General features: G+C 45.9%; 2 protein-coding genes and 1 non-coding gene across 3 annotated transcripts; 1 reads left to right on the top strand and 2 right to left on the bottom strand.

Moving 5' to 3' along the window:
- Positions 1-240: 240 nt before the first annotated feature.
- On the bottom strand, positions 241-1,492 carry LOC124695487 (UDP-glucuronic acid decarboxylase 1-like). The gene is made up of 3 exons (XM_047228327.1): positions 914-1,492; positions 498-645; positions 241-338 (listed from the first exon to the last, which is right to left on the bottom strand). The coding sequence occupies exons 1-3, from the start codon at positions 1,490-1,492 to the stop codon at positions 241-243; spliced, it is 825 nt and encodes a 274-aa protein (XP_047084283.1).
- Positions 1,493-1,752: 260 nt separating this feature from the next.
- On the top strand, positions 1,753-1,826 carry TRNAR-UCG. The gene has a single exon. It is a non-coding gene; the product is annotated as a tRNA-Arg (tRNA).
- Positions 1,827-2,801: 975 nt separating this feature from the next.
- On the bottom strand, positions 2,802-5,401 carry LOC124695486. Its single transcript, XM_047228326.1, has 4 exons — positions 4,478-5,401; positions 4,203-4,400; positions 3,779-4,127; positions 2,802-3,240 (listed from the first exon to the last, which is right to left on the bottom strand). Exons 1-3 carry the CDS (start codon positions 5,399-5,401, stop codon positions 3,819-3,821), a joined length of 1,431 nt encoding a protein of 476 aa, XP_047084282.1. The 3' UTR covers positions 2,802-3,240; positions 3,779-3,818.
- Positions 5,402-13,029: the final 7,628 nt, after the last annotated feature.

The raw sequence follows: 13,029 nt of genomic DNA, 5'->3' as shown, positions 1-13,029 counted from the left end.
CTATGTAATATATGCCAAGTTTGGATGAATCTGGGGATCGACGTCCCCCAAACGCGGCACGAACGAAACACGTCCCCAAACGCTCAATCCGGCGCGGTTTGGGGGACGATTTGGGGACGTGAGTGGAGATGCTCTAAATCATACACAATTAATACACGCTGATGGGTCCGGTGCAATTAATTTCAGGCAGCATATAGCCTTGCCAACGAGATAGTCTGTAGTTAGACCGAGACCCCTATTCTACAAGTGCAGCTTTACCTCAACGCCAGCACCACGATGGTAATCCATGGTGAGAGTTTCTGCTGTTCTTTTTCCCTCATCATAACAACTCCTAACACCTGCACATCACCACGAAATTACAAATCACAATGCAGTGGAGTTGGCAGACTAAACTGTGCAATAGTTGAAAGATACTTCTTGGCTTCTTGCATATGAAAAATGTCATCTCTTATATTCTGGAAAAAAAATGCTATCTCCTCCAGATAAAGTTAGCACACCTATTGGATTAACGTGGCCCCAGTAGCTCTCCTTCTGAGGGTGCTCTAGAGGATCACCATACACCTCACTGGTACTCGTGAGCAAGAACCGTGCCCCGACCCTCTTCGCCAGTCCGAGCATGTTCAAGGTCCCCATCACATTCGTCTTGTGCATCATCATCAGTTAAGGAACCCACTCGAAACAGAATGGCATCGAAACAAACAAGTTCAACATTCAGGCAATGCAGGGCACAACGTCCCAATTTTCCTTAGGTGGTTGTTTGACCTATCTAGTACCACTACTTCTCAAGAGATACTTTCCATATTCGCATTCCAATAGAGGAAACGAAGAGGAGAAAGACACTTTGTTCTACAAAACGTGAGAACATTCATTCATGTATAGTGCAAATACGAAATGGAAAAAAAAGAAAGGATATGATGGTCTTGATTGGGTTGAATTTGTAGTGTACGGGTGAGGCGGGGCATGCGAGGTGGTAGATCTGGTCGACCTCGAGGAGGATGGGCTCGACGACGTCGTGGCGGATGAGCTCGAAGCGTGGGTTGGCGAGGTGGTGCGCGAGGTTGTCCTTGCGGCCGGTGAAGAAGTTGTCGACGACGATGACGCTGTCCCCGCGGGCCAGGAGCCTGTCGACGAGGTGGCTGCCGACGAAGCCGGCGCCGCCCGTGACGACGACTCGCAGGGGCTTCTTGCGGACGCCGACCGGGAGGCGCCTCGCCGCCGCCACCGCCGCGTTGTTGGCGGCGGTGGTGGAGAAGAATGCGCGGGGGTTTCTGGTGACGGCGCCGTCGGCGTCGCGGGCGGAGGAGGCGGCGGAGAGGGAGCTGGGGTGCGGGGCGAGGGAGGGGTAGAGGAGGAAGAAGGAGGATGCGAGGAGGAAGCCGAGGAGGACGAAGAGGAGGCGGTGCTCGCGGACGAGGTAGGAGGCGAGGGAGCGGGTGCGGTGGTGCGCGCGGTGCTGCTTGCTGAGGCTCGCCTGCCGGTGGAGCTGCTTCATTGTCGGCGGGCGGCGGTGGCGGCGGATCCGCTCGCCGGCCGAAGCGGAGGGGGGAGTAGCGACTAGCGAGAGTGAGGAAAGGGGCGGGCTGAGGAGGCGGCACGTGTGATGTGGGGGCCCGCCAGACGGAGCAGTGGTGGCTTCTTCCCCGCAGATGCCGCACGTGCGTGGAAATGTTCTTTGCCGCTTTGTTCGTTATCACTTTCGCAGACCTGTAAATTACATGATCATTATCTAAACACGAAAATAGAAGACATAGTGACCGCATAGCGCAGTGGATTAGCGCGTCTGACTTCGGATCAGAAGGTCGTGGGTTCGACTCCCACTGTGTTCGCTTTTTCTTTTCCTAATCTTTTTTGCAAGCAGCAGTAGCAATTTCTGTTGCTTTTGTTAAAGTTGTGGAGGTGATCATGTCAAGTTGTCGACGTGTCGAACAAGAACGAGCCCTACGCAGAACGCTTCGGTACTCTGGGGCTACTGAAAACTGCAATGGGTCTTCGTTAGGTGGGGAACAAGAAGAATGTTCAGCCAAAAAGAACAAACTGGAAACCACTGGATTTAATCTTGACAGCAATGAGGGCACCTCCGGGTGTGGCAGAAGAAGTATAGCTAGGAAGCAAATAAAAGAGAGACGAAGACCGAAGATTCAGATAAAAATAGTCTTCAATATCAGCCAATTCTCAACTAAGTCAGTCGACGCATATAGTCTTCTTGGCGGTCTGTACAATGATTCGGCGACAGAGGCAGTTGGGCCCAAAATTATGCCCTCTATTCCCTGCTGATATTGTACCGACATCTCAGACCATGAAGCGCTGCTCCTTTTCTCAGTTCCCTGGTGAAGGACTCAATCGGGGACCGGAAAACAGTGATCATATCTTTGGGCATCGTCGTCCCCAATAATCATTTTTCTTTTGGGGAAACCATGTCCCCAAACCCCAATAATATCCCAACATTCAGCACTGTGTAAGAGCCTGGAGCCGGTCTCATCTCCAACTCCCCGACGCCCCTATGCTGTGCAATCAATCATACCTCACACCGTGGAGCAGCAAAGGAGCGATCTGTACTCTTCAGATCAACACATGCAGGATCACTCCATTGATGTCGGTGTTGGGGTTACATTAAGCATGCTTTCACTGTATACACATACTATATCCAAATCAGGTACCAGCAATCAGTACAGCGTGAGTTTTTCCAAGACAAGTATGACTAAACTCTTGACAGCAGTGTTTTTACCTAGGTGCATCCTATGTTCATCAGAAAGGGTGCAGTTTATACTTGAGAAAATTAAGAGAGGAAACCGAGAGCAGAATGAACATATCACAGCGCTAATTTGGTTCATATATATATAAGCATAAAGAGCTTAAGAGGGAACATCCGCTCCATCTGCTTTTGCCAGTGCGTCGTCAAACACTCGAAACGAACAATCGCAGGAAGCAACTGAAACCGTACGCTTAATTAGTATCACTAGCTTAGCCTTAGAGTACATGAATCCCATAACTGAATGGCATAGAAGCCATTAAGAAGTTCAGCAACAGAACACCACTTAGAGCCCTACATATATACATAAAGTTATAGAACGCTGACTGACGAAACATAACCTCAGTTAACTAGTTGAAGCAACAAAGCAAAATCCTAAGATCAGGTGCGGGACTGGTAGATTGTCATGGGAGAGTACGATATTTTTAAATCCACAGACGTAAGGATGTCAACAGACAACTTTCGCTGCCGGGCATCCACCGGCATCCACCCTGCAGAGGAGACAGATTGAAACAATCTCAGGTCAGTATTCATAATAGGCAAACCTAGAGTCATTGTCTGAGTAAACATTGTTTCTGTTGTTATTGTTGAAGGATAAAAGACAACTGCAGACGGCGGAGAGGAATACCAAAGTACTCATCCAAGAGAATTTAACTGTATCTAAATAACTAACTTCTAGTAACCCAGAAACTATCTTTTTGGTACTGAATTCAGATGGAAAATACGGAGCCATAACCAACAATTCAACGCAGAAGATTAAATAATACAAAAGTGTGACTAATTAAGGTACGAAGCCTGCACAAAACTATTCAAATTGTTTTTCGCTCACTACGCCATTCAACTTCTATGTGATGAAAATATGAGGGTTTGCATACACAAATACACCAGTAGGCACATTCTGCTAATAACAGGGGTACATCTGCCACACTTTAATATTATCATATCCACGAGACATTTGCAACCACGCTATAGACTTTGCACGACATGAAAATAACTAACAGCTTGATTTTAGATTTTGAGAAAACTTACGAGGATTATCAACTATATCCTTGTGGCATCTAGAAGCATGTTAATCAAGCCTGCAGAACATATACTCATCTGAGGTAAAAGAGACATAGAATTCGACGGGAGAACAATCCCTGAAGATATCGTATATTTTTCTGCGTCCAAAGTTACGCAGTGAGGCCTCATGTGACAGCTTGACAGTAATTCTTCTAAGCATCGGCGATCGTTTGAATATGAGTTTCAAGAAATCAATCTCGTGTTCGTCTCCTTCGAAGCCACTGATCTCCACTTCTTCAAGAGCAGGCAAGGAGATTGTTTGGGATCTCCAGTCCGTGGGCTCACATGGACAATCTGGTGGGCATACGTCTTCTGGCTAAATAAAAAAATTAATATATGTAACTTGTTACAAAATATATTATTGAGATACATGACCAGAGGAGAGAATTACCATTGATCTTTGTAGGAGGACCTTAAGTCTCCGCATAGAACTGCGAATTCGATTAATCCCAAGGAGTAGAAACGCGAGTGCTCCAAAAACATGCCCCCAAGTATCGAGATGTAACTCCAAAATAGAGAACTCGGCAATCATATGTTTATCTATCTCATGCGTAAAGTTCTCCACTTCACCTTGAAAAATAGGCCAGCTCTGAAAAAAAGAAGATATATCATCAAAATCTAGTTTACTTGAAACTTGCCGCAAATTGCGCAGGAAAGGGGACAGACGATGCAGGCATGAATGTGCAGCGACAGGGGCATCTCTGCCGCCGCCTGTAGGCTGAGCTGCGCGAGCCGCCAAAGACCAAACGCGATAGAGTGCCCGGAGAAACGGCAGTCCCACGAGACATTCTCCATCGTTGGTGCCAAAATGGAAATGGTGAGCTCCTGGTAGGTGTGTAAGGACATGGTCAATTGCTTTAGCACGGGGGCAACAATGGTTGCTTGGTTTATCCATGCCCCAGCCACGACAACTAGCTCCTGCAGAAAGGGTGAGTTGACCCTGAAGGCACCCTTATAGAAACAAACATCAGCGAGCCGGAGCGTGCGCAACCGGGGGCAGCAGGAGAGCAATGCACCGAAGTCGGCGGTGCAGCAGGACAGGGACAGCGACTCGAGCGCGGGGAACTCGACGCCGGCTAGGATGGTGGAATAGTCCCCGAAATTAGAAAGGTCCAGCTTCAGCACGATGGAGGTGGCGCGGTGGAAGCAAGGCAGGTCGAGGACGAGGCAACAGTCGACTAGGCCCGAGGGGAAGACCAGGAAGAACTCCTCCGGGTCGATCTGCGCGGCGGCGCGGAGCAACGAGTTGACTTCGGCGGAACCGGCCAGGTCCTCCTCGGAGATGGGCCCGCTCGGCTCGGGGAGGCAGATTTCGAGGAGGGAGATCGCCGGAGGGGGAGGAGGCAGGCGGGCGAGCGCCGGCTCGAGGGAGTAGAAGGGGAGGTCGCGGAGGACGATCCGGCTGAGGCGCGCCCAGAGGCCGCGCCACCGGCGGGAGAGGACGCCGGTCCGGGCGGCGGCGGCGGCGCATTCCAGGCGGGCGAGGACGAGGAGGAGCAGGTCGTCCGGAAGAGTGCTGATGAGGTCCGGCCCGCCGCCTAGGGCTTGCAGCCGAGGGGAACGCCGGCGAGGCCCCCATTTCAGCTGCATCGAAGCTGTGGAAAGGAAAAACCCGCCGTTCCCCTTTCACTGAACAGCAAAGCTACCAGTGGATGCTGTAACCACTGATGTACCGTACTAGTGACCTTTCTCATGCTCGTCATATTAAAATTCTGTCATATAATAACTGCTACCTTCGTTTTCTAAAATATATGCAATTTTTTGTGAAACATAAACTGATTTCTTAATTTTAAAAAAATTAGAACAAAGATAATAATAATTAGGCCAGCCCGAGCATATAGCCGGCTCAAAAAACAGAAATTATGAGCCCCGGGCATAACCACAACCGCGTCTATTTCCTCTGTTGTGATTATCATGTCTAGTTGCATTGGCTTCAGAAAACCACTTGGAAGCGACTTATGGCTTTTCATCAAAAGCTCATTATTTTGTTCAGCCACTAGTAACCAAAAAACAAGCTCATAATATTTTATGAACCTTTCCCACTATATTGTTGCTCAAACAACACATTTTAGGCGTGGAATGTAGAGTACGTTTTCTCTAATATTTCTTCATCACTGACTTTTTCTCTGCAAAATAACAATTGTGAAGTGATTCTAAACATGGTTGAACTGTATTTTAAAACAGTTTTATAATCTTGCTGCCTTAGGTGGAACTAATCATAACAAGCTTTAGGGACAGTCACTGTTTTTTATGACCATGCCTTTCTTTCAGCTTGTTCCAAAGAACAAGTGGATCATTATATGTAAGGTATTTAGCATTTAAAACTTTGTGGAGGTGGCGTCGAATAAAAATCATAGGATCGGCTTTATTTTGGTAGATTCTTCATTTCCTTCTTTGATTGTTTCACCAAACCCATTGGCATTTAAATAAATTTCAGCATCTAGTACCCATGTTAAGTAATTTATTTCAGCATATAGTACACGTTGGCAAGGATACAAGCAAATATTAATTCCAAGCCCCTAAATTTCAAAAAAGAAAAATCCCCTCAACACCTCCACCAACCTCAAGCGCGCAGGGACGGAGACAAGGGGGGACGAGGGGGGCTGCGCCCCCCCCCCATGCTCATGATTTTTCTTTCAATAAAAGCTATGTCAAATTATTATTTGTGTGATTTTAGCTAGTTCTGCCCTCCTCATACTAAGATTACCCACTTATACTTCATTCCTAGCTCCGTCCCTGCAAGCGCGTCTGTCGTTGCGGGGGTTGGCCGACAGTTGTGCTCCTCATTTCAAAGTCTTGTGTTTCATTTCCTTCTCTTGTAAGGATGTTCTTGTGAGGGGTTGTTTCACATAATACATATTGGCCTTTCCCGCAAAAAAAGAAAAGTCTCTTGACATTGTTAGCCAGTGCGTAGGCGCATGACACTGACAGGGGATGAGCTCTGCTGAAGCTGTCATGTTTCCTCTGTCTCAACCCCTTATCAGATCAGCACATGGAACGCAAACCACTGATTTTGTTCTTAGCGACCCGATCCTCGTGGTCTGGAGTCTGGACAGTGTACACGGACGTGGAAATGGATAATGATCTCGTAGCATCTTGTGCTACCACTTGAGTACGATAAGACCATCGATTCAATATTGTTACCACCGTTCATGTCCTGCAGACTGCAGTGCTAAATTTTGTTTGTGTCCTGCAGATTGCAGGTGGCTGCGGGACGGTGAGAGCGTTAAATTATGTCTTCGAGTGGCTGCGGCAGAGTGATAGTGGAGAGTGAGCGACCTCACCAACCGGCAGGTCAAGATGAACCAATGTCGTCGTCAGGACTCGGGATGGTGCTCGTGGCGACAGCCGCACATGTTGAGCGATGATGCCCGCATCTGCAGACGGAATGTGCAATGCTTCTGGACCATAACACGCCATTTACGTGGGTCATGATCGCACTTAATTAGGGCGTGTCTAATGTTATGTCTTAACATACTATCCACAGGTTTATGTCGGTTCGAATGTTTTCAAGCTAGAAGAAAAAAAGCAAGTAAGGAGAGTATAAAGAGCAAGGGAAAGTGAGGCAAGAGAAATGGTCATTTGGTCTTTGTTGAGCTCATCAATAATTGTTGGTTTTAGGTGTAAAAAAAATGCTATAGTTTCATCTATTCATACTTAGGTAGTTAGGTGGCTATACTGGGACGACATAAACTTACCGCTTCCATTGCTCGTGTTTTTACCTGCGAGGCCAAAATCGAGGTTCAACGCGCTATCGCAAGCGGATCGCGTGAGGCCGACGTTGGGTTGGGATTGCAGCACCACGGACAACGCGCAAGAGGAGAATGTGTCTGCCTCGGGCCCGGAAAGCGTCCACGCTTACTCTTCACCCAGCCGCCACCCCCGTGCCCTAGCTCGATCCATGGAGGATGCAGCTCGTGATGCTGACATGCTCGACGTCGCGGTCGAGGCGGCGGCGGTCGGCGCCGCGTCCGATGATGCAGTCACATATCCCGTTTCCCAGGTGACGGCTCGGCCACATGCACGCGGCCGCTCGAAAAAAGCCGGCATCCCCGGTGCGGCGGTCAAGCCAAAGAAGGGGCTCACGCCGGAGCAGAGGAAGAGAGCCAACCGCCGGGTGAATGTGAGGACCAAGCTAGCGGCCGCCCAACTCGCCCAAGAAAGGGCCGATGCATTGGCCAACACAGCCACAGTCTAGGTGTGCACGAACGCCAAGGCCCTAGCAGCCCAAGCGGCGCTCATGGTGAGCGGCCAGGCGCTAGCCAAAGCGTTGGTCACGAGCTGCGGCTCGACCGCATCCCAGTCGTCGATTGCGAGGAGCCAGGAACCGATGGTGTCGTTGCCTACTCGACGGTACCCCGGAGGAGGGATCCTCACGAAGGGGGGGAAGAAGTAGGGGCCATTGAGCGGAAAGCTTTCGGTACGGTGGTACGCGATTTACCCAGTTTCGGAACACTTGCTCGAGGATAGGGCCTATTGTTGCTTGTCTGGAATTATCTGGGCGCTTTCGCGTTGTTACAATGAGTTGTGGCTGTGCCTCTAGGACTCCCAAGATACGGCTTATACAGGCATCCGGATCTAGCCGGAATACAAGATGCCTAACTACGAAATATACATTGTAGTGCACGTCAAGAATCTACCTAGATTTAACTTGCCGTCATGGATCCAGACACTTCATGAGCCTCCATGGATCTGACTCCTGACTTATGTCGGATCCGGCTCCTGTTCCTGGACTGGACTTCCTCCATCTTCTATCAACAACAACTGGACCACCTGGTGGGCCATAAGCCACCACCATCAATACTGTGGACCACCCGGGCTTGCCGGCTCTAGACCATGGTGTAGTACACAAGTCGTTGACATAACACAAGTGAAACACCGTTCCACCCATATTACATCTCTCAGAGTGGTACAACAGAAACATATGCGAGTCCAAGGTATGTCTATAGAAGTACACACGAGCTGTTTACATAAGATCAACACAGCCTCCTACTTTACAGTGAGGTAAAACTTCAAATAAAGCTCCAGAAGAACGACTCGTAGTCTATCGGATTGCTAACTCAAGCTTAAGAGCTACTTGGCTTGCTATAGAAATCTAGCTACTTAGGTGCTAGGATTAGGGAAAGGTTCCCTTCTATTACTAGTCTAGGTTTCCATTATAGCTGATGCAGAAGTTGACTTCATTGACTTCTTTGACTGGATTCTTCATCTTGTTGCAGTTGACTCCTTTGTCTTCGAGTTCCACGGTAGTTTCTCCTTCGGTGCCTTGATCTAAGAAGGGGGTTCAAATGGGATAGAATGAGTACGAGCGTACTCAGCAAGTTCATATTAGGAAATAGGTGTATCATGCACTAGCTACAGCCATAGACCATAAAGTCATAGGCCAATGCAAGTTTTTGTAATCATTTCTTCAAAAGGTTTATTTTATTCGAAAACTATGCCCGTCGGTCTTCACAGGTTGACTAGAACTTCGTGGAGTTCCTTTCTGCCCGCGTTCGCAGCTTCCTTCCCGGAACAGGAGTGACAAGTCACAATTCTTGATACCCTCTGCAGAGGTGCGTTACTTTACCCCACAAGAGATCTTAACTTTGTTGCCGGCCGAGAGTATGTCCCCGTCCACACTTCCTTTGGTGTGAGGCCCGAGTATAAGATCCAAGCCAATCACTCGCCTTCTCCGCGACCCCGCAAACCCACCCTTTTGTCCAACCGTACACCTCCCAGTAGACTTCCCCCGATAATACGGCTTTACTCATGGTGTACTCCGGACAATCCATCATAGATCGTAGAGCCATCATCACTAATGGATGGGGATTTAAAAGGCTATCCCAACCTACGGCAGTGCCTCCAACACCCCGCCAGCTCTACCAATCCGTTGGCGTGCGAAGGGAAAAGATACAGGCTGACTTCCCAGAGCCATTATAGATCTTATGGATAACGCGATATGTACGGCGCTAGAATCACTGGACGGCATTGGTAATTAATCCTAGGGTGATATAACCCATGCAATAGAACCTCCACCATATCAACACATACCATGGTTCCATTGCCCACCACATAGTCATATTCATAATTGTAAAATAATACTTTGCTTTTCAATGCATGAGTGATAAGTATAGTACTTTGCATATAGTTTGATACAAATAATCAAATGACATGAGCAAGCGATGAACTTGCCTTTCTTGACTGCAAGAGTATGCAGGCAAAAGCTTCGATACGTGATAACTCCAAATGCTGAAATACCATCATCGTCCGGTAAGGACAATGTTTAAAGAACTGGCAAAGATGCTATAATGCATAATATGAGATGCAATCGTCCCGAGCGTAACCTAACCTCGATGATTTAATATGGATGAGTTGTAAAGATTTCTTTAGGGTTGGTTGCACTTTTAGAATGGTTCCCAAACAAGGTTCTTATTAGGGTTTGGTTATATTAGCATCATAATCAAGTGATATAAGACATCATAACAATCATATACATAAAGAATAGTGGTGGAATAATATATAAAGAACAGTTGTCAATTTTAAGTTCTACAGAACATGGTTGATGATTACTTATACTATACTTCAAAAGAATAACTTTTTAAGAACATGTTGATTAAGATTTAATGAGTATTTCAAAGAAGGATAGGGCTTCTAAGGTTTGATTGACATTTGTACTTCAAAAGAATAACTTTTGAAGAACTGGTTAGAATAAGAATATGAACTACTTTAGATATGAGCTAAGTGCTGTTAGGGTTTACTAATAGGACTGGTTGGTGTTTAAGTAGAAGTGATCTACATGTAGCAAGTATTAGTAGGTTTATTACTATGGTTTCTCCTAAGCATCATATCAAAGGATGGTTATCAAGGTGTTGCTATGAGTTAGGTTTTACTATGACTTCATATTTGCTTTACCAAATAATCTCTAATAGTTTCTAAGCTAAGTGGTTTATCATTTCCTAAGTAAGGTTTAGTTGGATAGGAACATGTGATGTGAATTGCTACACAAGGTTGGTACTAGGGTTTATCCTTATGGTTCTACTAGATTATGATGGTTGAGGTTGATCCTAATGGTGTGGTATATAGGATAGTGGTCAATGGTACTAATTCAATTAACAAGCTAGGGTTTCTACCTAGGTGATATTAGTGGATCATATAGGTTTTAATTAAGAATAGGAACATGAAATGATAATCTCAGGTGACTTGGTTTTATGCTAATGGATCATGATTATGCATTCATTGGTTACTTATCAAGGTTCTACAAGTAAAGTTGAAATTCACATGATCACATGTGATAAGCAACTAGGGTTTTAGAGTTACTACTAAAGTGTAATGATCACATGGGTTAAATCCTTAGGGTTTTAGGTTTGCAACTACTATGGATGAACACATGAAATAATGAGATCAATGTCTTACTTAAATTAAAACTAGGGTTTCTAAATTATGGTACAACTCCTAGAATGATAATTGATAATATAGTTGTGGTTACTAACTACTTTGAATTAAAATTAGTGATGGTTTTGACATTGATTAACTTCCACAAGAATTAATAATTAGGGTAACTCCTATTTAGGTTTTAATTAAGAATCAGAGTTTAATAATTGTTATTAGGTTTTAAATTATTTAATTTGTTAACTTAAGAATGTTTAAGTAAATAAGTTTTGATTTACCAAAATAATATTGGCTTATAATATTTTCTTGAGTTATTACTATTTAAAGAAAATAGAAAATAGTAATTTACAAATTAGGGTTTATGAATTACCACTAATAATTAATTTAATGTAAATATGATAAATAAAATTAATCCTAACATTTTACTTAGTTACTGAATAGATAATATTTAATTTTTATAACTTCACTAATTATTGAATTCAAATTGTATTTTGAATAATTGAAATGGCATAATTAATAAGGTTAAAAAAATAAGTAAATTTTTATTTTGACACACATTTTTGTTTTATATTTTATTTGAATAGAGTTTATTTTTGTGAACATTTTGATATATTATTCATATTTTTCTGAGTTGAAATGAATTTTCTATGATTTTGCAAAGTTTTAGCTATTTACTGGAATTTGAAATAAACCTAAATACTAAACATACCGGTTCATACCTAGCTATAGACACTGACGAGTGGGGCCAAGTTACACGTCAGGTGCCACGTCGGCAAGGTCTGGTCAAAATTGACCGTGGCCTTTGACCTCACCGGCGTTTAAACGCCGGCGGCTAGAGCACAGTGGCGCCGCCGATTTAGGGTTCCCCGGGATGCGTGGTTGGTACTAAACGAACGAGAAGAAGACAAGGAACACGATGGTGGTGATGGTTTGTCGAATAGTTCATCGGAACTTCGCCGGCAGTCATGTCCGCGAGCGGAGCTACTCCGGCCAATATACGAAATAATGCTAGGATGATCTTTAGGAAGCAAGAAATGGCTCAATCAACGCGCCTGCTCACCTTGATGCTTCCCAGATGCTCGACGGAGCCTGCCAGAGACGAGGACGACGACAATCTTCAATGTTCTACGGGATACCGATCAAAGGGAACGGTCGATTGGCTGCGATTGAGACCTCCTCTCCTCGATTCCTTCCACGAGGATGCTCCCTGAGACACGGCGCTTCTCCTCGACTACGCGGTGGACTTCGGGGTGGCTTCTATCGATGACTAGCCGGAGAACTGGCCGGCCATGGCGGTGGTTCCAGTGAGAGATAGAGAGCGATTGAGAGAGAATGGATGGGCGGCGAAGAACAAGGATTATACGGTGATGATCTCCAACTATTTATAGGCCGAGGGAAGCCCTGTGGCCTCGACACGGCGACGACCATGGTCGGAGAGGTGGCGGTCTCTGGAAGCTTCTAGCTGGCGAAGATATTTTCTTCCGCGGATAAGCTCGGACGCGAGAGAGGTTGGGCGTGAGTGTCTGGCGACGTCCGAGGCGTGCTTATCGTCGACGAGGATCGTGGCCTACTGGCGCAAGCTCGCTGTCGACGCCGGGGAAGACGACGGTCGTTTTTTCCTCTCGCACGATTCTTAAAGCAACCCAAACGGTAAGTGGCTTTGGGCTGGCTGATGCTGGGCTTGGTGGACGTGGTGGTAATGGGCTGCCACCAGGGTAAGTTTCCCTCCATTTCTTATTTCAAATTTTCATTTCTCCTTTTTATTTACTGATTTAAATTTGCTATTTGCTTTCAAATTTGAATTCTGTCTTATTTTGCAGGTCCTAAATTATTTGAATATCAAAACA

The sequence above is a fragment of the Lolium rigidum genome, chromosome 3 (genome assembly GCF_022539505.1).
Source record: "Lolium rigidum isolate FL_2022 chromosome 3, APGP_CSIRO_Lrig_0.1, whole genome shotgun sequence".
NCBI classification, from domain to species: domain Eukaryota; kingdom Viridiplantae; phylum Streptophyta; class Magnoliopsida; order Poales; family Poaceae; genus Lolium; species Lolium rigidum.
The sequence above is the reverse complement of the archived record's forward strand: the minus strand, read 5'-3'. Positions and strand labels throughout refer to the sequence as shown.

Coding starts and splice junctions, on each gene's coding strand:
- LOC124695486 (XM_047228326.1), bottom strand. CDS start 5,401: ATGCAGCTGAAATGGGGGCCTCGCCGGCGTTCCCCTCGGCTGCAAGCC. Junction 4,401..4,477: donor TGCACATTCATGCCTGCATC/GTCTGTCCCCTT, acceptor TCTTTTTTTCAG/AGCTGGCCTATTTTTCAAGG. Junction 4,128..4,202: donor TCCTCCTACAAAGATCAATG/GTAATTCTCTCC, acceptor TTTTTTATTTAG/CCAGAAGACGTATGCCCACC.
- LOC124695487 (XM_047228327.1), bottom strand. CDS start 1,492: ATGAAGCAGCTCCACCGGCAGGCGAGCCTCAGCAAGCAGCACCGCGCG. Junction 646..913: donor TCAACCCAATCAAGACCATC/ATATCCTTTCTT, acceptor ATGATGATGCAC/AAGACGAATGTGATGGGGAC. Junction 339..497: donor GGGCCACGTTAATCCAATAG/GTGTGCTAACTT, acceptor GGTGATGTGCAG/GTGTTAGGAGTTGTTATGAT.